General features: G+C 45.1%; 1 protein-coding gene across 1 annotated transcript in view; it reads right to left on the minus strand.

Annotated features, from left to right (window-relative positions):
* USO1 (USO1 vesicle transport factor) overlaps positions 1 to 22,735 on the minus strand; it is a 31,652-nt gene extending 8,917 nt beyond the window's left edge. Inside the window, exons 1-16 of the mRNA XM_086746598.1 lie at positions 22,598 to 22,735; positions 22,359 to 22,445; positions 22,175 to 22,239; positions 16,762 to 16,841; positions 12,311 to 12,411; positions 11,607 to 11,709; positions 11,398 to 11,453; positions 10,637 to 10,757; positions 8,740 to 8,918; positions 7,851 to 7,991; positions 6,958 to 7,046; positions 6,101 to 6,255; positions 5,638 to 5,849; positions 4,777 to 4,797; positions 993 to 1,103; positions 220 to 338 (exon numbers count right to left, since the gene is read on the minus strand). Of these exons, the coding sequence (XP_086602724.1) occupies positions 220 to 338; positions 993 to 1,103; positions 4,777 to 4,797; positions 5,638 to 5,849; positions 6,101 to 6,255; positions 6,958 to 7,046; positions 7,851 to 7,991; positions 8,740 to 8,918; positions 10,637 to 10,757; positions 11,398 to 11,453; positions 11,607 to 11,709; positions 12,311 to 12,411; positions 16,762 to 16,841; positions 22,175 to 22,239; positions 22,359 to 22,445; positions 22,598 to 22,663 (1,706 nt within the window). The 5' untranslated portion in view covers positions 22,664 to 22,735. The remainder of the gene's footprint in view (positions 1 to 219; positions 339 to 992; positions 1,104 to 4,776; positions 4,798 to 5,637; positions 5,850 to 6,100; positions 6,256 to 6,957; positions 7,047 to 7,850; positions 7,992 to 8,739; positions 8,919 to 10,636; positions 10,758 to 11,397; positions 11,454 to 11,606; positions 11,710 to 12,310; positions 12,412 to 16,761; positions 16,842 to 22,174; positions 22,240 to 22,358; positions 22,446 to 22,597) is intronic.
* Between the last annotated feature and the right edge of the window lie 903 nt (positions 22,736 to 23,638).

Consider the following 23,638-nt stretch of genomic DNA (forward strand, 5'->3'; position numbering starts at 1 on the left):
TTCTCAGCCCAGGCACACACAGGTTAGGAGGACCTACGCAAACCCACCACCTGCTTTGCCTAGCTAGAGGTGGGTCACTTTTTTGGCATCCCATAAGGAACACGCATAGAAAACATTCAACCAAATGTTCTCAACGGCACCACCTCAAAGCCTCCTAAACCATCATCTGCCATTCACAGAACCTTTCCCTACAGTCCTGTTCTTCTACATCATACTTACTTCCTATAATTTTCAAGGGAATTGTCATTGTAGTAGATGGAAATGCCAAGCAAAAGTGCACACAGGCCTTGGACGAGCTGCTCCTCTTCTCCGAGGTTCTCAGCTATCTGCCCCGTGAGCTAGAGCTCTCGTTAAGGATATCTGAGATATTTCATAAACACAATACATGTAACATACTTCTCCCTGTATCAACTCCCAGGTAAAATGGTTTTCACACGTAAAACCAAGCTTGATTAGGAAGTAGGCAAAATAGGTGACAGCCAGCTCCTGTTCTGAAGGACTTTGGTAATCAGTGGTTTTCCTGAGATACCTTTTCTCAGTAACTGGCTGCTTAATCAAAGAGATTTAATTGTCCCAAGCAGACTTTCACTTTAGATAAGGTGACAGCTTAGCCTTAAATACTTCAGTCAGATTTTTTTCCTGAAAAGCAAGCACAGAAATAAGCTTCAACACAAGTAGGAAGCATTTTTCCAACCTCTTGGGTGTAAGCATAAGTCACACTAAAAATATCAATGGGCCCATCACAGTAAAAAAAGCACTTTGCAAGCAGAATGGTGTAGCTTTCTGCCGTACTGGGATTTACACGTGCGTCTTATAGACAGGTCGGCGTTCACAGAGCACTGCCAACAAAAGCCTGGTTTTATCTCTTGCCCTGATGCATTTTCTTTCATGTTGTGCAGTATTTCTGCAAACAGACCTAGATAAACATTTAAGTTGAACAATTCAAGTAATTTCTAGCAAGCAGCTCTACTCAGCGAGCAGGTCAAGGATACAAAAGGGATATTTGCTGGATTGTGGAGGAAGTGGGTGACAGCGATCGAGCAGTTGCTCAGCCAAGTGCAGAGCAACATCAGTAGTCCAACCCTGGTCTGTACTTTGCTGCCCTGAAAAAAATAAACCCCCCATCGTTATCTTTCCGCAGTGCAGGACTAAAATACCAAAAAAGCCGTACTGATTCAGCACTCGTCCACTTTCACCTCATTTTAAAAACGACAAGTCATGTCTTTAAAAATACCCCTTCATTAGTTCTACTGAACACAGCTTTAGTGCTTTGATGAGGCAAGTATTAAACCTTTCTTATTTAACCACTTTCAGAGCAAACCAACAAGCAACACAGATGTGAAACATGACTCAATGCAAGTTAGCATCAATATAAAAACATAGCAAATTAGTTCTGCGTTTATAATTAATGCTAGGGTAACATGAAGGAACAGACACACAACCCCGTAAAGGGGGAACAAGGGGTAAATCAAGCCAGGTAAGGGCTCCCTGTAAGAGCATATGCATCGCTAAGCCTCCCCCTGCTGACTAAAAATTGCCATGTGTTCCTAATATTATTTTCTAATTAAACTAAGATAATACTCAAGTGGCTTTTGGTTGAGACAATAGGCACATTAAGCTAGCAAGAAAACTGCTAACTGCAGTATTTGTTTTTGTTAATTAGGTAAAGTTAGTTTTCATCTGCAAATTGACTGTCTTCTCAATTCTGTCCCCCTTGTCTTTGCTGCAGGTATTGCGGCACAGCAGCGTTAAGACAGGCATCCGTCTCTTCCAGTAGTCAGCATTCAGAAGGCAACCAAGAAAAACGTGCCCATCTGAACAGCCAGCGAGCAGCAGTCTGGCGAAAAGCTCTTCTGTAGCAGGCTCCCAGCTACCCAACTGCCACAGCAGACCACGTGACAGACAGGAATTGAGTCCAGCAACTCTGGACGGAAACACCAAGCTCTGAAAAGACTGCCTTCTACGACTCCTTCCTGAGGTGCTGTGATTTGCTGCAGTGAATCACCATCACTAAGATGAAACCATCTCTTTGAAGGAGGAGAACACCGATGACAGATAGCAGGACTGCAGCAGCCCTCCCTAATGTTGCACGCACAGGAAAAGGAGCATCTGGCCCTTGTTCATCATTATCATCGTCATCACTTCCAGAGACCTGAGCGGACAACATCAGAACAGCAGAGAACACAGCCGTCACCACCAGCTGCACAGCACCCGACTCTTGCGCTCCACGGTGAGTACTACACGCCCTAGTAGCAATCGCTGTTTCGTCTTCACTATCGGTTTGTCTGCAGCCTTCTTGTGACCCTGGCATGCTGTTGTATGAATACACAGCTTATCTTCCTTGCTGCCACTCTTCTAGCTGAGCACAACTGGTTTCCACTGACCTAAACCTCTGAGTTGCCTAGTCCCCATCCAACTCTATTCTCCTCATGCCCTCTCCTTTCCTCTGGACTGGCTTCCTTACCCTTCCCCATCACCACTGTGTGTTGCCCTTACCCACCCTGCACTTGGGAATTAGTTAACAACTCACATGCAACACAACACTTTCAGATCTCTGCTCAGGCAGTGACATTTGTTTCCAAGGCAGTCTAATGGCAAGAGCTGTTTAAGAGATTCACTGGCTTGTTCACCCACAAAGACAAGACAGGATGCCCAAAGAGCTGTCTCACCGCTTATTCTTACCCAACAGGTAAGGCTAAAATCTGTGTTCACACTTCACTCTTCAGGTGAACCATGAATTAAGACACAAGGTGACATCACAGGTCGTACAAGCTAATACAGAAAAATCAGCCACACCACACCGGTGCAGTGAACTGCAATAGTGTTGTCTGGTCAAGCAGCTCAGCTGGAGAGCCTGCTGAGCACACAGGCCCTTCCTGCTCTGCTGAAGCCTCCAGACAGGAGATATGCTTCCTCACTGCCATCACACAGAACTACAGGGTCACTCAGGTTGAAAGGGACCCTGGAGATCACAGATTGTACACTGCTTTAGCATGAGAGCACTGCGAAGGCACCAATTCTGCCCAGATTACTTCCTGATGAGATGCCAACTGTGTAACTTAAGCGGCCCCAGAAACCCCTTGGGGGAAACATGACCCTACGGCAGCAGCACTGCAGGACGGAGCACCCACCCTTCGCACTTCCAGCACGCCCCCATCTGCAAGTACCATTATGCAACGGACAGGGAAACTGCCCATTTTTCCCCTGCTCATTGCTCCTCACACCTCAGACTGCTTCAAAAGTGCCAGGAATACCTTTTCCCCAGTCCTTCCACTGTAGCAGGAGAGCTACAGCCCTCCCTGTTCTCACACTTAAGTCTCTAGCAAGCCTGAGAACAGGCCACTTGGCTTGATCCTCTCCAGCAAGCTTCTGTTTCTACAAACACCAGACTTGACTACCTAACCAGCTTAATTGCTGACAGTCTGCACTTCATCTCCCACTGCTTCCACGCTTCTGGGATAGACAAAAGTTACCTGGAGTAACCAGAATCAGTCCAGGAACATCAGAAGGCCAGACTGAACAATTACTGGTAATGGCTGTGACACCCATTGTCTGTGCAAAGAGATCAGTCATGCCAGCTTACTGTTTGTCAACAGACTGAATCAGTTCTCCCCTAAGTGAACCAAAAGAAACACTTAGTTCAAAGAGAAAAGCAACACTAAAAACCCTTTTCCCCACAATTACATTTACCAATATTGGCTCTTATTGTCCTAACACCATTAGCCAGTTCGTACGCACTGGGAATAACCCTGTAACTGGCAGTCTTGCCCTACAGCACATTGGCACACCTCCTGCTGAAGAGAACACTGGCGGAAGCATCATTTCTCTTGTCCGAAACACAAGTCGCTTTTGCTGGAATGATCCAGCATTCACAGCACATGTTATCTGCTGGAAGCTGTCGCAAGCCTCATGTCTTCTCAAGCACTGCACGCTATTCTGAGGTGCAATTAACAGGTTCTGCCTAAGGAATTCCACACAGTCCACAACTCTCTCTAAAAAAACAACAATACAGCTATTTTCTAGACATACCATGGTAATGCCTACTGTGAGAGACAACAGCTCTCCCTGGCTGCGGTGCCACAATTCCAGGCTGGTAACAATGCAACACCAGCCCTCCGGACAGCTGTGACAAATGTTGTAAATAAAGCAGACAATTCCAATGCCACAGCAGCTTTATTTCAGAATTGTTGTTTCTGCTCCTCATAACCAACTTAGCAGTGCTTTAAGTAACACTGCCTGCAAGTCAAACAACTCACTTCAGGGGTCATTTGCTCCTAATGAGATCCCTGCTATTCACAACTGGTAGCTCCAAGGTTTAAACTTCTGCTAAGCAGAACATACAAAGCAGCTGGAAGGCAAGTTAAACACAGTTTTTCTTTTACGAGTCCAGCAATCAGCATGTTCCCACTTCAGATTGTACCAGCTGTTTGCTACAGGCTGGGCTGAGAAGACAGCATTTCTAAGAGTTAATTTCCTTACAAGAAAGTGCATCTCAGGTGAACAGATGGTGCATGAGTCTGCCCCACCAGAAAGAAAGCACCCGTGCTACCCAAGATCTTTATCCCATAGTTTTGTGGCGCACACCCAGAGAATCCCCTGGAGGCACAGAAAGAGCTTGTTACGCTAGGAGAAAACCCAAACCCAACTGCAACACAAAGCTGTAAGTGGAAACACATCAAAAAGCAGTTAAAGAAAACCTCCCCAGCAAAACCCAAGACAAGAGGAAAAGGCCTGCTTTTGGCAAGAAAATGTCAAAGCTGTGCCAACAATACGTACCCGTCTGTCGATCTTATCACCCTGCAAGTTACACACATATTACTTGAGAACCTTGAAGTGCAACACATTTCAGAAAAAGCCCCCCAAAGTTTGAGTCCCTTGTACCACTTAAGGCTCAAGAGCCACAGGCAGTTTTACCGACTCAGATTTACCTTAGACAAAGACACCGGCAAAATGATAAAATGGAGTACTGACTATTTTCAGGTAAGGCAGATTTTAAAGTCACATGAATGAACTCAAAATTCCAGTATTCTGCCATTATTCTCAACTGCAGGAAAGTCTAATTGCTGCCAGAGTTAACTAACTCCTTATTATTACAGTCATTTTGGGAAAAATTATGTGTAACTGTAGCATGCATCACAGTGAAGCTTGGGCAAGGAGGTAAAGCTCACTCATCGTTTGCAAAGCCAGATGTTAACATGTTGAACAAGTTCAGAAAAACTTTTAGCTTTGAATAGCAACACCAGCAACAGTCCATGTACACCAGAGCCTGGTATTTTTCAAATTAACACGTTACAGGTTAAATACTAACCAGGCACTTCAGCAACATAATGTGACTGGGGATCCTGCCAGTCCGCCCTGTCTTTTAAACCCGGTTTAAGGTCTGGATGCTTTAGGACTGCCTACTGAGAGTAGGCAACCACAAGCAGCAATCACTGATGGAAAAGCAACATTTGTTGCTTTCCTCCTCCCCCTGAAGCGTGGACTGCTTTAAGCAAAGATTTAAAACGGTATGCAAAAGAGAATCCTCTTTCTCATGAAGCTAGCAAACGTCTTCCTGCAATGCCCCTGCACAAGAGCAGCATTCCTTCCTGAATACCCGGGATTTCTAACCCAAAGCGGGGACAGTCGCTGCCGTACCTGCGAGAGGATGTTGGTGCACTGCTGCAGCAGCGACACCGGCGGGTTGCCAATGCTCGTGGCCAGCTGAACTCTCAGGAGCTGTTCTTTAAGAGTGGCGTTCTCCTGTAACGCGTGGGCCAAGGCCACGGCAGCACACCAGTTTGAAAGAGAGTCCGTGGAAAAGAGGCCCCCACAGAGCAGCTGACCAGCTGAGACAGAGTTACCTGTAGCTACCAGAACAGCCAAAAGGTACAAGGTGAGATCAAAACAAGCCACAGCATCAGCAAACTATTTAAGACAATCATACAGTTAAAACCCAGAAAAATGAAACTAGTGAAGTTTTAGAGAAATCCTAGGTAAAATCGTCTTGCTTGGATCAGATGCTTAATGGCAGGTAAATTATTTGGCTGGAGACATCAGTTGATGCGTAAAACTTCAGTGCTAGGTCACAACTCACTGCAGAGACATTAGCTTGGCGTACCGTCAATAGTAGATGGCAGAAGTGTCGAAACTATTTCTCCTTGTCCTTTTTGGTTTTTGTATAGAAAGCACTGGAAACAATAGAGAACAGCACAACGTAGCACGAAAGGCTGCCTTTCGTTTACCATGGACATCAGCAGCACTACAATTGCCGGCCTGTTTGGAAAGGAAAGGGTAAAACCATTAGGACAAAGTTGTGAATGAAGACAACCACAGATCCACAATTTGGAGAGTATTCTCCAAGTAAGGCAGACTTCTGCCTACTCCATCTGTTACCATTTAAAATATTTCAGTAAAACCTTTGGTTTTAGTAGTAATGTTTTTTAGTTCGGTAAAACACAGAACAGTAGATTCATTACCCAGGACTGCAACAAGCAAGCGTTCTTCCGCAATATTTTCATTTCCCTCCGAGTCCCCTGCTAGCTTCACTAGTACTGCAGAAGATGCCGCGTAAGGCCACTAGCAACTTGTAATACAGAAAGCTCTTTTCCCCGCCTCACCCTCATATTGAAATGTTGACATCAAGATCTCATGAAGCTAACACTTGCTGTTCCCCAGTCTGAGTAATTATCAATTACCTGCCTGTTTTCCTAGCCTCTAAATCCTTTTGTAGACTGTCCTCTGGCTGACAGCGGCAGCTTGTCTCAGTCTAGGAATTTATCAGCTATTGCGCATTCACTTTACATGTACCACAAAAAAAAAATAAAAGAGTTTTAGGCCTCATCTCGGTGGAAACACACCTGACACCTCCATGCTATGCTCTAAGGCACCCAGTGTGAACTTGAAGCTGTTGCTCTGTACCATCATTCCAAACTCTGCATTTAAACAATTAACACAGTTAAACACTTCTTCCTCTACCTTGGTGGATTAGAAGGTGCATTTACAGAGGCAAAGTAGTCTTGATTCATCTGGCATCCTCGAATGACCTCTGATACGGTATTAATGGTCTACAGAAAGAGTAGAAAACCCATTAAATGGTAGTTATGTGTGAGCCATAGTCTGCTACCTAGATCACTCAAAGTCATTCAAGATTACCCTCACAGCTTGGCATTGAAAAACACATACTTAGTCTCAGCGTAAAGATTTATTCAATAAAACCATTTCAAATGAAATCCAGACGTGTAACAGCTGTGAAGCATGCTGAGCAGAGGTTAAGGGACAGAAAGCTGAGGCTCTATCACACCCAGTTACTTCCAACTTCATTTCCAATGTCTTATCAGCTTTACTATGACAGACATTTTAAAGAAGCCAAGAGGTAAGACCTTTAAAGAGATAAAAGAACTGAAATGGAGATGTCACCAAAGGAGCCAGTCTACACTCCGTCTAAGCACATCAGTTTATCAAGAGAAAAAACACTCCATCCTACCCTGTTGACAGAGCTTTCTAGAAAGCCCTGATCACTGGAAACTTGCCAAGTCTGAATACTTCTAGACTCTCTTCAAAAGGGAACAACAACAACAAAAAATCTCACTCCCAAACTAGGGAAAAACATGAATCAATTCAGCCAGTCTGGGACATGCCAAAATCCAACAGAAAACAAGAAGCAAATCTAAATATTTTCTGGTTGCAGAATGTAAAAGACTAGCTTACATTCATGTTGCCCACTCAGGAAGCTGCCATCTCTGATATTTGAAATACTTTCTCAAATACTGTCATTTCTATTTGCCTCTGCAGCAACTGGTCATCCCTGTAGACTCCTGCTCTCACCCGTTTAGTTGCCCCCATACCTACATCTGCTTGCCCCCTCTTACTTCTGTCAGGATATCAGCCGGAACTCCGGTTGCCATCAGGATTGTGCAGAGCTGCTGTAACAACCCGCAGTGAAACATGGCCTTCTGACAGCTGCTGGTAGCACCAGGAGGGTTTGTGGGAGACACCAGTACCCGCACAAGCTGGAAGAAGAGATATTTGTATGTGAAGAGAGCCTGAGACCTTCTGAAATGCAAACCAAAATACATTTACCCATTTGAAGTTTAGCCATGAATTGCTCCTAGAAAGGGAGACAAAACAATTAAACGGCACATTTATCTCACTGCTTCTTATGGCTGTTTGATTCTGAGTTCAGTGAAACCTTCTAAAATCTTCTAATATCCAACTCCACTGCAAATGCTGCAACTGAGTGATGAGAAACCAAGCTGTAACCATTCCATTATTTGGCTCTCCATTTCTCAGAACAACATTTCAGGAAGCGAGAAACTACCTTCACTGTTAACTTTCAGCTTCCGCACAAAGTGCCACAGAACAGAAAAAACGTATTTCAATTTTGGATGGGAAGATGCCCAACAATTAATAATTATGAACCCACAGTGAAGGTGGCTACTGGAACTCTGTTAATGCGCCATAGCCATACGTTAATCCATACAGGAGGGTTCTATATATAGAACATCGCTAATTAACTATTGAACTCAAATCACTGTTAGATCTTAGGTTACATGAAATGAAGTTATGTGACATGCCAGCCATTACAAATTCACAATTTGGCAACAGTATTTGTGCTGAAAGCAGCACGTCTCCTGAGTGTTGGTAGCCAGTTCTGAGCTGAGGACAACACACGGATTGCACAGTTTACTGTTAGGTTGCACTTATTCTTCATTGAAAACATGTTGACATGGTACTTCACAGTTAGATGAAGTGATTTACCTGCAGCATTAGGTGAAGATTAGTTACTTTCTGTGCAGACCACCCACAGTTGTCATCTCCGACTTCAAACCAAGGCTTCATACGCTGAATATATGAACCTTCTTTGAAGAAATTCTGATTGGAATTATTATTCTTCAACAAGTTTTGTAATAGGAGGAGACAGTCTTCAACTACTATTCCTGGGGAGACAAGAGATGAAGAGACTAATCAAAAGATGACACATGGAAAACTAACTAGCTTTGCTATGCTAGCAGAGCACACCCTTCTCAACTCTTCATTCTTAACATTAGATTTGAATCAAGAACTGTGAACCTCACATGAAAAATAATAGTCAAAGGTCACACTAAATTCAGTACATCCATGTTGATTCAGCCTATTTCCAAGGAAACCATAATTTTGTTTCTTCTGCAAATCTGAAGCAAAAATGTTATTTTGAAATAAAATAAAGTTTGTATGAGTTAATTGGATAGGAATAGGAAGAAATTAAAGCAAAGCCTCACAACCACCTTGTGTCTACAAGTATACCTACTTCGGGTCAGGCTACACCACTGTCTCTCTGTATTGGAAGCACTAAAATGAAGTTTGTCTTGAACCGCATCATGGTTCAAATGTACCAGTTCTTACTGGATTACAAATTCATTCACGTTAACCACTGGCTACATCTTCAACTCATTTCAAAGCTTTTTTTTTTTAGTGGAGAAGCAATTCTTAAACAGCCCTTGCAATGAGCCATTCAAACTCAACTCCTTGGAGTTGCAACAGCTTTTTTTTTTTCCTCTCCCAGGTTTCATCTGTGCTGAAAAACAACTATACATGTTATTCAACCATGTACTCTGTGAACAGAAAACCCTCAGACAGCTCTGACCACAAGACAATGCAAAGGCAGCCCACTTCTGTAACTGCTGGGATGCCTCCAAATCTGGACTCGACAGAAAGGATAAGGACTTACTTCTTGCACTTCTGAAAACACAAAGGCAGTGCTGGACTTGGAAGTGGGAGAACAGAGAGACCAGCTGTCACGTTCCCCTTCCCGCTCCTGCTGCGGAGTCACAGCTGGTAACCCAGCCCTCGGCAGGGGGAACCGACACGCAGGAGGGGGGACGCAGAGAACTCTTAGCACTTAGGAATTCATATACCAAGTCTTCTGAAACTATTAACTGCCTAAAAATAGCAGCTTTGAATCAAAGGTTTGCTTAATCCTTCCATGCCAACATACCTGGAATAATTCAGCTGGGAGAGAAGCATTAACTGCTCCTGCAGCCCAGACAGGTCATAGAACAGCAACCGCTCTTGTTACTGAAATAGGTCCTACAGCAACTACAATTGGTGGTAAACTCATACTGTGTTGCTAATCAAAAAAAGCATCTAAGTGCTCCATCATTTTTGCTTATTTACTTTTAATCATTTTTTTCTGCCCCCAATAGGTAAATTATTTGGCAAGGAGCTGACCAGAAAACCGAAGTTATGAGCGAGGCTGAAGAAACTCAGCAAGCTGTTACTTCCAGCCACTCCAAGCATCCAAGGATCTTGCAGGAGGACCGCAGGTGCTTAATTCCGTAAGTGACAAATGCAGCATACGCATATCCGACACTGCCACTCTACACATACACATTCACAGACCTAAGCCAAACAGGAGCATGCTAACTCCTGCACATGTGCTCAGGTAACTAACTGATGTTTTCACAACATATCTCAAGACTAGTTTTCAAAAGATGCTGAAACCCTGTGTACTCACTCAGTCTGGTTTTGCTTGCTATTTCATGATCAGGCTGTATGGTTTGATCCTTCTACCTGCTGACCTAGCTCTAACTACATACTAACATGAGCCTGCAAACATTGGCACCTCATAGTTTGTGCAGAAGCACAACACTCGAATAAGACTTAGACTTTTCTGTACCTCCATCACTGTTCCCTTCTTCTGTTATGATATCCAGAAGTCTCTCGAAGGCATTTTCAAAGGCAACAATCTTCTGTATGGCTGCATTACTTTTTGTCAGTTGCTGTAACAGTAAGACTCCCTTGACAGGTGGGGGAAAGAAGAAATTAAACTTAGTTTCTCTAGAACTACATAGCTTTTCACAAGTCACAGCTCTTAGAAGGATGCTAAACCAACAGCATAACCCTTGGCCAGAATCACAGGATAAAACTGCACACCCTGCAACTTCTGACAAAACCCACCATGGACACTGCACAACACTTCCCTCATGCCTCACTGCACTTCAAAATAGAAGCACAGCAGTGCTAACGGGATATTAAGTGGCTATACAGAAGAAAGAGGGAATTTGTAAAGCACCTTATCTCATCTGTAGCAAGTAATTAGAGCATTTAGGCATCTGAGGAGTGGAGAGGAAGAACTGAAGTGAACCTGACAGAAGGCTATGGCAAAGATCAGCTAACATGCTAGGGAAACCATACACAAGGGTCAAGGTTTGCATTAAATACTTGGTAACAGTTGGCCTTCGATATGTGAATTGTAGCAAGATGTCCAAAAGCCACCGAACTCAACTGGGGAATTAATATTCCCAATTAGCAATTGCAATGATTTCCTCCTGTGCGTTTAACTTTGCTCAAATTCTGCACAAGTGCTAAGCAGTTCAGTTGACAGTTACTATTTATTAAGAGGATCAACTGCCTCTGTAGGACTGTAACAGTACTTACATCATTTCGAATAACCTCCCTCGAGTCTGCCAATAAATCCATGAGTCTGGAAACACCTGCAAGAAACATTTAACAAGAGCATTAAAGAGGTGCAGCTTTTTGATGGTGGAGGTCTTCAAAACACTTGGCTTGAGACTCCCTTGGCCCTCTGCCATGATGTTTGCCAAGCTTTGGCTTCAAGTTTATCAGTAATCAACTCAACCACTTACCCATGGGGCTGACAAGAATTATCTGCTGCACTTGAGGGCCTTGCTGCTTTAGAAGAGATGTAAGGAGTTTCACTCCAGGCCAACGAACATGGAAATCAAATTCCTGCAAAGATGGAAAGGAGTGTGTTAAGTAATAAGTTCCTCAGTATTCAGCTTTCTCTTCTAGACACCAGCTATGAATAGACACCAAACAAGTAAGGAATTTCATCTTTTTACTGAAGATGGACTAAGAAGGAAGGAAAAAAAAAACCCAATTGATATCACACTCTCCCTCAAGCACAATCCTATTCTTAGTTTGGAAACAAAATTTTTTAACAGTTGAGAATATAGAGGCAGTCCTTGAGGATAAAACCATTGTTAATTGATTTAAACATGTCACGCTACTGGAAAGCGGTCACCATTTCTACTTGAACTGCATCCCAACAGACATTACTATCTCATTATCGTTGCCTGAGCGATAACTGTTTGTGGAGCAATAATTTTTACTGGTTCTAATCAAATATATACACCCCTTTCCCTGGTACTGCTCTTTAAAAGATCATGGTCTTCACTCACCTCCAACCCCACATTCATTGTGTCTAAGAATACCTCACATTTGACATAGGCTTCACTAGAAGACAAAAACGCAACTTTATCCATTAAAATAACCTCCCTGAACAGCACTACATATCCCTCAGTATTCCAAGTACTATGCTGTTACTCACCTCCACCAGAGTCAACAGCAGTGTGACATTTTCTTGCTGTTTGATGAAAATCTCTGTGAACTGACTTCCCAAATCATCAACTTGTTTTGGTAAGTTTTCTTCTGTAACAGTAAAAAAACAATGTATTACAGCACATGACTGGAAGAACTTCCAAGAGCTGCCATTTTTATTCTTACTAAAAGGTTTACAGTCACTACTGTAACATTAACAGAATTATTTTCAAAACAAACACTGACACAAGCTTTGCACAAAATGTACATTTCATACCAAGAGGCTTGAAGCAAGCACTGCGTAACAGAAGCCATCTAAAGCTAAATGGCTCAAACACCTCATTTATTTAATTGGGTTTAGCACGAGAAAGGACCTAAGCATCAGGAGAGTAAGTTTGAAATGGATGAGCATCAAAACCTCAGTCTTAGATTCTGCATTAATTTCACATGGGCAATTAAGTGCCATGTTATTTAGTCTTCAATTCTGTACAATTGGGGTAGCACATCAGTCTCATCTTACACAATCATTTCATGCATCACTGTTGCACAAACAAATGCAAATCATCCCACAAAACTACAGAAGACACACAAGCAGCATCTCTGCACTGCTGCTGTGTTCTAGGCAGAGTGAATCTCCAAACCTGCTTCACAAAACAACCAGCTGTAGGTCCTGCTGGGTGGCATAGCTAAGGAGTTTCAGCTGAAAAACTGAGGAAGAGCAGTTCTTATGCAAAGGGAGTTTTTCATTATACTTTCATTTTGTACAGGAAGAGAAGACATTTAATTCTAGTCCAATAGTTTCTAAGACCTCAGCTTTTCAGCTGCTTAGCAGCAGTTCAAAGCCAGGCCCACTCCACAGGGGCAAGAATTCAGGTGTACCTGACACCAGTACAGGTGTCTCAAGTTTAAAAAACAGGTTGGTTCTTTTTTTTTGGTTGTGTTTACACAGGGATTCTCCGAACACCACAGAAAGCAAGTGAATACAAATGAACTGCTGGGGGAGCAATACGCAGGAGACATCCACCTCCAGCCAAGCACCCTTCTCCCCACACATCCCCTAAATAATCTGCTGCTTCGCTGCCTTCTCTCTCCATAAGCTGCAAGCCCCTCCTGCCCCACAGAGCACACTGCCCCTACCCAGGCTCTGTTCAGTGACTTAGGCAGTTCAGACAGTCCAACACCTCACTGAAGAGCTGCAGCAAAGGCACTGCTGCTCAGCCTCTAAATCAGGTTGCCCTACAAATCACACAGAGGTACATTCGGCTCTGCAGCATCTTCCGTGCTAGCTGATGAGACCACAGGCACACGACCAGCCTGAAGTGTAAAGCAGAGGAAACACGCGGTAAAGCCACTGAATTTCTGACCAAATCCAAAGGTCTGATTTGGTTAAGTGAAGGCAAACCAAGGATTTCCCTCCTGCTTAGACGGCAAGCTTTACAGCCTTACCAAGGAGTCACTAACAAACCATTAACAACTGAGCAGCTATAAAAAGGGTCAAAGACCACGCGATCTTCAAACTCTGTACCTTGTTGGGGTACAGCAAAACAGAGAAATCAAAGCACTCTACCATAAAAATTCAGTGCCAAGAAAACAATTCCAATTCAACCAACCCAATTCAACCTGTTGGCAATAGTGATTCACTGCCAAGTATCCATGTCTAAGATCTAATTCCCAATAGAGGAAAGAGGTTTTTGTCTGGCCTTTCAGACATCAGAGAGTAGCTGACCATTTCTCTCATGTCGTACAGGCAGATTTCTCCCTTGAAGCAGGGTTATCAGTAGGGAGCCTACAAGAAGGCGAGAGGAGCAGCAGTCTGCTGTGAAGTTTTAGCTGCAGAAACTCTGAAATACTAACAAAACATGACAAAAGGGAGGACAGCTTGTGTGCAAAAGTAACTCTAGCGCAGGCACGTTGCACCCAGCAGAATGCAAGTCCTGCTGCGAGCTCTCCAAAACCGAGGGGCTTATCAAGTCTGGGTCACTCCTGCTTTACAGGAATAAACAAAAACAACCCAGCAAAGCCAGCTCCACAGAAGTTCCATTGCTGCAGAATAAGAGGCAGCTCAGCTGAGAATCATACACAGATTGCACGCGCTGTAGCTTGCTGCAAACCCAGGAAAGGCCACAGACCTGAACTTATTTCCGTTTCAATAGATGCTTAAGTCAAAGTACTGCTCTTTGAATTTCCCATGAGCTGTGACAGAACATCTTGTCTGTTACTGAAAATCTGCTACAAAGAGTAAATGTTTTAACTATGGATTTCTTCTAACCCCAGCTCCTGTCCTTGCACAAGCTCCAGGTGCTAAGGCAAAGCCTGAGCAGTATACACACCTTTAACAGTCTCTTACAAGTTTGCTGTAGCAGTTATTTATTCCAGACACTTGACCTATTTTAGGATGTTTAGGATTGTTCCATAGAAGGGCCAAATTAAATTTGTGTGTCACCCCAACTCTTGATTTTTTCCTATCAGTATTTTTTTCTACTAAATTTAAAAATAAAGTAAAAGAAAGAGAGAAGCCAGATAGAAAGAAATGGGCAAAGTGAAACTGCATCTTCTACTTATGTGGATACACCACAGATCTTGCAACCAGACTTCTACCCATACCCAACTTTAAATCTACACATTCACAGGGCTGAAATGAGGAGAACTTCCCTCTATTAAGATCAGCTCTTAGTGATTCACTAACAAGCAGCACTGCAAACTAGAATTTAATTTTAAAATTAACAGATGAAGTCCATTTAGATAAAACCAGTTGAAAAAAGGAGAGCATACAATGTGTTAGTGGTAACTTAGAGGTGAACACTATTTTAACATGCATTGCCTAAAAGTGACACTGTGAAGGATGCCTATGTGCAGCACATGCATTTGTGTCAAACTTCAGGGCTTCCAGAAAACAGAAATTCTGTTCACAACCTTTTGCCCATTAAAATCTACCAGTTCTGGAGCTGCACACTGTCAGAACATCCTAAACAAGAATTCATCGTTATTACAGTCTCTGGAGATGTCCTAGCATTCAACGTGCCCACATCACATCAGAAATAAAATTGGGAGGATACTTCAGCTCCAAAGAAAATGTACAGAGCAAAATGCAAAAAGCTTTCACTAAGCTCCAGTGCAAGTCTTGACAGTGTCCTTTTTAAACGGCAGCGAGTGTTAGATGTGAGTAGCAACGAGGCCTAAAACAAAGTGCCATATTTAAATAAGTAAAGGTTTTTACCTTCAGAATCATCTGTCAATGCAGATAAAAGAAAAAAGGAGAGAAAGGTTTACAAGTTGAGTAGCACAACAGCATCAGCTCAGAATTTCAAAGCAGGCATTCTAGCTTTCTACGACAGCAATTACTCCTTCAGATAGTTCTTGGGGAAGTGGCTGAACTAAACCACCCCGTACTCTTACAACACTGGTGATCGCAGGTACGTAACTCAAGCTTGTCAATTCTCCGGTGTCCCTGAGAGACTGCTGGTACCATTCTGGTCATGTCCCTGATCAAGGCCACTGCCATGAACACGGATTTACCAGCACTGTAAAACTCTGATCTTGTTCAAAACCTCTTTCACCAAGATCAGGCAACTGGCTGAACAAGGGAGAGAAGGGCAAGTAAGCAAAGTGACAATCTGAGAGCTGGTTATGAATGACATACAACAGAAGCATGTCAGCTTGCAAGTCTCTTGCAGCTACGTAAGATGAGACAGTTCATTGCAGAAGGCACGGTGAAAGGACATGCTGCACAATATAATGTCAGCACACTGTCACAAATTTATTCATATTGGAGAAACTTCATCTGCTTTCCATAAGGTTATCACTTCAGGAGCCTCTCAAGAAATATCTTGGGGTAAATACTGCAGACAAGACATTTCCAACTCGAGCAGCAGCATCACCTCACACTTTGCCCATTCACAGGCGCATTCGCACTCCACTACACATAATGGAAACTGAAAAAAGAGAGACAGGCACTGTCAAGGACTAGAAAGACCCTTGAGGTCCATGGCAAATGCAAGATGTTAGGAACTCACAGATATTCAGTCATCTTAAATGTAGCCTTCTGGTCACATTGTTTTCACACTTGCATACAGCCACCTTATCATAGGTACCTGGGTTTCATCTCTCAATATCCTTGTTAAATGATCAAACAGTAGTGCCCAATTAACAGCCAGAACTGTCCTTTCCTAAACAGCAAAGAATGGCTCCTTTATTTACAAACTAGAAAAATCAATGAGTTATCCCATTCCAACCTGGCTGCTGTTCACAGACCAGTTCTTAAAAATGATGTTGCAAGAGTTGCAGTATTACTTTAATGCAAGCTGCATACACCAAGATTTTTAGCATTATTTTAACAACTACACAGTAGCAAAGCAAGTCTCAGCATTTGTAAACCACAGAGTATTACAGTTTATAATTTAAAGAAAAGCACCAAGGAAAGCACCCCCCCAGGTAACACAACTATTACTACCAAGCACTTACCTTGCTCCTCCTCTTCTAGGTCATTCGATATTACATTGTAGAGAGTGTCCAAGGCATAGCCAATTATTTCAGAATCTGAACTGCAAACGAAAGAACCACTTTTCTTTAATGACTTATTTCCAGCTACTCTTACAACATTGTTTTTCTGCACAGGCAGTTCAATTTGCAGCATTAGATCGAGCGAGGACTGATGTTGACAGACATTTCGTAATACCACGTAACCATGAGCTGTCTGGGCCCTGAACAGAGTCAAACTCCTCTTCCCAGTTCCATTCCCTCAGGTGGCCACATCCAGAAAGTCTGGTGACACAAGATGACCACAGGAGGTTTCGCTGTAAGCGTGTCTATTTCCTGAGTCACGCCTTCCAGCCAGCTCCTCGAGTCTATCAGGAGAAATCCCTGGGTGGGATTCAGACCGCTTCCCAGACAGTCACCCAGGGAAGCAGCAGACACTACTCAGCACCGTGCCAGGGAAAACCCTCCCCACTACCCTGTCAGCAAGAACCAGGGGCCAACAGCTTGCGCTCCATGTGAATGCAGTGACAGCAGCTGCAGATTGTCCCAAACAGGCCAGCCGCCACGTCACCAACTTGGACTACACCCAGTTATTAAGGGCTTTGAACTCCAAGCATCCCTAGGAAGCTGCTGGGCAGCTAATTTAACCCCGAAGCATTAGTCCACCTGCTGACACCCAGACTCTTCTCCTGATGAGCCCTGCTGTAAGGGAGAGCTGTTTTTTCTGTGTTATGAAGACCAAACAATCTGTAAACTCTACAACAAAGACACAGTGCAAGAGTTTGTCGGGGGGAATGTAACCGTTCCTGTTGCTTGCTTTGTGGCTCATAAACCAGAGAAGTACAAAGGCACAGTTGGTCAAAACGCAAGGAAAATAAAGCCTAACATCACACAAGAAGGCACCTGAGAGCGCAGAAGGACAGGCCTCACAGTTATTTTCATGTCTTGCCCAAGCGTCAGAAGAGCCCGCTGTCCAAACAAGACCTCTCATTCAAACTTTTAACTATTTCCTTTCATTTATCTCATCACTACAGCAAGTACTTTAACGAGCTGTCAGGTGACACCTCACCGCCCTTTCTGCAACTCTCACACTAAACCAAAAGCTAGAAGCGATCAGGAGGCAGCATAGTTTGTTCTTTCACATTGGGTTCGGAATCAAGTCCTCGTCCTGCTGACATCCTCCCAGGACACATGCTTTTCCTCACTGTGTCACTCAGCTCACAACACCTGCTTTTAAGCTTTTCTGTAATGACAACAAAAAGGGAAAAAAAATGAGCTACTCCTCTGCCAAACTCTTTCTCAAAGCAAGTAAAGGAAGCTTTTAGTTCACGTAAGCAGTCTCATCCAGCCGGTAAGCTCAGATGTCCAGCCTGGTTATGTTTTCCCTTCATTGTAATTTTAGTCTTTCAGCACAATACTCCAGGTCTGTGGTTTCCTTTTCATCTAACTGAAACAATTCCACATCTGAAAAACACATAGAAGTTATTTCCTGGAGACTGAAAATAAAAAATCCAAACCAATGAGCACAGCAGCATCCTATCTTTGCTGTTCACTGCCTTGCTACTGTCTGCTGTTCACCACATACAACATTTTATTGATTATTCCGTTCACGCTGAAGCTGTGCAGCTTTTGCTCTGTAGTGAAAAATCAGTCAAGAAACAGACTTCCAGTGTCTCATGCATCCATAAGCTACCTTAGCGTCCCTCTGCTAGTTGTGCTTTCATGTGGCACCCGACCAAGGTGTCAGAGCAGCGCTCCATGAGTCGACAAGGAACAGCATGGAAATGTCATCTGGAAGCAAAGGCAGCCATGTGCTGTCCTGTCCTGCATCTGCAGGGTGCCTCAAAAATGCTTTTACCTATTCTAAAAGTTGTGGCCTTCCACTGTCAGAACAGAGACAAGCATCACCTATACTCTCAAGAAAAGCAGAGAGATGCAGAGTGTTTCTGTCATGTCAGCAATCACAGCATGGCTAGAAAGGAGGACGTTTTGTTACCCCTGAAAACTCAAGTCATGGAAAAGCTATCAAAGGGGTAGGCACATTTATAATATCTCTTACAGAAGATTTAATAAGAAGCATATTATGATTCTAAACTTTGGAACTAATAGCACATAAAAAACTGAAGTTTGTGCCTTCAGAAAAAAAAATAATTATATCCCTTAGGTTCATACTAGGTTTCTAACTATTACAATTGTCACGGTGAAATGTAAAAACCTTGTTATATAAGCAGAACCAAAGTAGTTCAAGTTGACCTTTCAGCCTGGTGCCTTCTCCCACACCAACAGTGAAGTAGTACTGGCCTGTTCTACAGTGAATGCCAAACCTTTCTCAAATAATTCCTGGTGGGATGTGGCAACATCTAGACAGCAAGCCAGGAAAAGTCCTCCAGTAGATCTCAGTTCCTGCTTCATGTTAGCAAACAAACACATGGCATAAGGACACTGGCGTGTATACGAGCCTGGGACATCTAAAGGCTGACTCAGGAATGTTATCAGGCTTCAGGACAGCGGATGCACATTGCTGAAAAAGTAGTGAAATAAGTCGGCTTTCTGCAGAACAAGTTTTAAGTACTCAGGCAGGCCCTAGAGCTTAAGACAATCTAAAAGTGAACAGTATAACAGCGGAATGACGTGTGCATTTAGGAGACCTAAGTGATGTATTCCTGTGCCAGGATCAAGGCTGTATATCGTTTGAAGCAACAGCCTAAGATTTGAGAACAGAAACAAGAGGACACAAGAAGTGCTCACCATTCCAGCACAGCCATGCAAACCAGGCCTTTTCCCCGCTGAAGTCAGGAGATGCAGCTATAAATGCCTCTTGCCTGCTACTAACAACTTCACAACAAAGGAAATATCAGCATGCCGTACAACACAAAGAGCTCAAGAGAAGCGCGATTCACTACAGGGGAAGTAAATGATCAGCACAGCAACAAGGCTGCAAATGGAAGGAAGGAATAACTGCTGCTACAGAGCCGATACCGTACTTGCGCTGACACTGAGAACTCCAAGTGAAGGAACAATTGATTCACCAAAACCAGGAGACACATGGGAGAGAGAAGACAGCTACTTTTTCACTCACGGGCTACATGAATAACAGTTAACATAATTCTCAAAAAAAAAAAAAAAAAGAAGAGCTGTGCTATCATACTTGGCTGAGAAGGTCTGAAAACCGAATGACTTCTCCATTAGATACTGATTGCACAGTGAGCCTGTTTGCATTAGGAAATAACCTTCTCTTACCAGCAAAGCTGTTTCAGTTTTTCATATTGCTGTTACATATTCCAGCAGCACAAATGCTGCTGAAGATCCAACAGTTGTGCTTCTTGAACTATTCCATTCATTTCTGGCAAATACATAACAGGAAAGCGTGTCTGCACTTGTCACTGTTCTCACGTTACAGTACCCTGTGCTGTAGAGCTGGGAGCTGAGACCCACGCCTGCTGCTGGCTCCTCCCCTGCAAGCCTTTCCACCCAGACACTCCAACCCCGCAAAAAAGGCTGGAGAGCAGACTAAGCCTCGCCTGATACAGCCCAGCCAAGCCCTGCTTCTACTCAGCTGGGAACTAAGAGGTGAATCCCATGGATTACAGTCACATTCTGATGCACGCAGAACAGAGCAACGACAGGTGTACGTCCAAAACCACAGGCAGACAGGTGTGTAATGTTTCCAGTCGGTAAGATCACAGCCATCAGCAGCCTCACGGCCCTAGAGCTTCACCTCAGGGGCTCAGTCACCCATCTCCAGGCCAACCTAATAATCACTGAAAAAGCAGCCTTCCCTAAAGCTAAGCTACAGAGGCTAACAGAAGTCACTGTTTTGACTTCAGCATGCTGCTTTCCTGGTTCTTTCATATTTCTAATCAAATCAAACCTTCTGTTACCTTCAACTTCACAGTAACACAGTCCACGTATGGAACCAGTGCACCCAAGTTACTCACACGAAAACAGTGACATGTGAGCAGACAACTTGAGTCAATCACTGACTTCTGTCTTCTCTGAAGTTGCATTGCTGCATCTTAAAAATAATCTTAAGCAGCTGCAATGCGAAAAAAAAAGTGAGGAGGACAGGAGGAGGAAATGAGCATTTTGCACTTGTGAAGCAGAAAGCTTAAGGGAGCTTCAGGTGGACACTGGATAGATCCAAAGATCGGACCTCCCGGCACACCCTGCAACAGCGACAACAGCACAGCAGCACTGTCCTCCGGCAGGCCACAGGGAATCTCCCTGTCCAGGTTTTGTGGAAGACAGCATTCTTCCAGCCAAAAACTCCAAACCCACAAAGAGGTATTTGCTACTTTTTGAACTGCAGCCAGAGTCGCACAAGACATCCGCACAGCGCGCCAGCGCATACAAATTCCAAAGGGACAACCAGAGCCCAAAAAGCACAGGAGAGATCTCAGGTGCCTGCCCTGAAGTGTTCAGGCTAGCATCTCAACAGAAAAGAGATCAGCAGAGCCCCGCCTCCCCTCTCAAAGTTCAAACCTGGCCTCAGGAGCAGATAAGTGGATGAAAGCAGCCTCCTTGACCTAATTTTTTTAGGACCTTTCCCATCATGTTAGTGACACTCAGTCACCTTCCCTTTTACTGACTTTTTTCTGTATGTTGACCAGCTCGATGTTCAAACCCAGCCTGGACGACTGTCACAGTGCACTTGCCTACCGAAGCACCAAGACTGTGCCGTATTCAAAGCTTAAATCACAGCACCGCAAACGAGCTCCAAGTTACAACACATGGGAACCATCAAGTGCAGCAGTGTGATCAACTGCAGAAAGAGACGGACAGCAGAACTATCTTAAACGCTAGGTTGCATAAATACTACATTCTAGTCCACATAAAATGCTTAGACTACTGTCATGTGTCTTAGCAGCAGCTGTGGAGTCCAGCTCTCCTTTACTTGAGCCCTTCAGTATCGACACCTGCATTATTCCCCATGACAGAACTCTACCAGTTAATTTGATGACACACATCTGAGAAAACGCACATTTGCTGACTTCATTCCTTTCCTCTAAATCCTGTCAGTTTCACCTTTTGCCCACTAACAGGTTGCTCTGGGTGACCTAAAATACTGCCTTTAATTAACATGGTCACTTGGCATTGACCTTTCCACAGCATTGGAAACTGACCCCGAGAAGGGTTAAGATGCACGCAGGTACCATCTTTACTCTAGACCTGGTCTTTCTCTCCCTCATCCAAATTCTGGGAATTCTGTTCTTTTCTCCTCTGGATGAGCTCTGGTTAAGTTGATCACCATAAAAAGCCCCCGTGACAGAGGCGTTGTTGGAAACCCACCTCCCCTCCCGGCTGCCCCGGTGCCCAGCCTGCGTGCGCCCGTTCCGGCGGCACAGGAGGGTCGGGTGAGCAGCTGGAGGCAGCTGCCGGGACCCCACGGGACGCTTACCGGTCTGTCTGGAGAACGTGGATGAGGTGTTCCATGGCCTGGATGCCGACCTCCAGCCGGTATTTCTGGTGGGACAGAAACGGAATACTTGATGGCCCAGCCTGCCGTTCCAGCAAGGCTTTCGAGGGAATAAACGACAAAGCTGTTGAAAAGCCCAGCGCTGTTCCGGAAGCGCGGCGCTTACCTTGGATAAGGATTTCAGAGCCCGCACGGCGTCCCTGCGGTCATCCAGCAAGGTGGAAGAGGCCACCCGGTCGCACAGCTTCTGGATCTGCGAACGCACCGACGCGAGTGACAACCGAACGCCGTACCCCCGCCGCGCCGGGCCCCGCACGGCCAGGGAAGGGCGCTCCCCGCCCGGGCCCAAGCCGCCCCCCGCCAGGCCCCGCCGAGCCGCGGCCCGGCCTCCCGCCCACCGCTCACCGTCTCGGCGCCGGAGGGCTGCGGCCCCGCGCTGGGGCCGCCCATGACGCCCCGCAAGAAGTTCATGGCGGCTCGGCTCGGCCCGGCCCGGCCAGCGGAGCGCGCCCCGCCGCCCCGGCCCCCGCCGCCGCTCCCGGCACCGCCACCCCCGCCACGGAAGCGGCCGCCGCGCCTGCGCTGCCACGTGGCGCGGACGTGTCCGGCGGTGGGCGGGGCGGGGCCGGGCACCGCCCCCCGAACCCCTCCGGCCCGGAGTCGGGAAGCGGAACGAGGAGGGAACGGGCGGCGCGGTACCAGCCGCTGCCCAGTACGGGACGTGGCTGTCACGTTGCTCCGGCGGGACAACTCGGCGGCGCACAGCAGCGCGGATAACCGCGCCAAGCCGTCACCTCTCTGTCAGGTGCGGGGCTTCCCCGCTCCGCACGCTGCTGCGGCACTCCCTGCCCGCCCGCGGAGGGACAGCGGCCCGGAACCGGCTCCAGACACTGCGGCTCCCGGCGCGGTGCCGCCCCCCGCAGGATCTCCGCTTCGGCGGTGTCTCGGTTTTCCTGCACATCTCATGACAGCCTGTGTAATGGCACCAGTAGGAAAGGAACCCGTCACCTTACCGGGGCTGGAATTGGCTCGTTTCGTTCAAGGGAGAAAACCTCCCTCACACCACAGCTGAGATGAAGAGCTGCGGGGGATTTTAGTTTCCCCATCAACTCAAGGAAGAAATCAACACTTTACATTAATATATGTAATAAACTAAACATTTACTCTTTGTATATTATAAAACTAATGCTTCCTCCCCCATCTAAAGACAAACACCAAAAAATCAATGCATTTGTTGAAATATAGGAGATATCACAGCAGTCATTACAAGAAAAAGGCTTTTCTCAAGCAGTTCTCTTCATTTATTGTAACATTGAAAACTAAACCCTGAGCACTCCCAGTCCTGTGTAGGAGAACCCCTCAACCTAATGAGAAGGAGATGCAGAGCAACCTTCTCATTTCTGCGGTACTCCACACACACCTGTGGGTCATCTCTCACCTGCCCTG

Source organism: Chlamydotis macqueenii, chromosome 4 (assembly GCF_036417535.1).
Source record: "Chlamydotis macqueenii isolate bChlMac1 chromosome 4, bChlMac1.mat, whole genome shotgun sequence".
NCBI lineage: Eukaryota > Metazoa > Chordata > Aves > Otidiformes > Otididae > Chlamydotis > Chlamydotis macqueenii.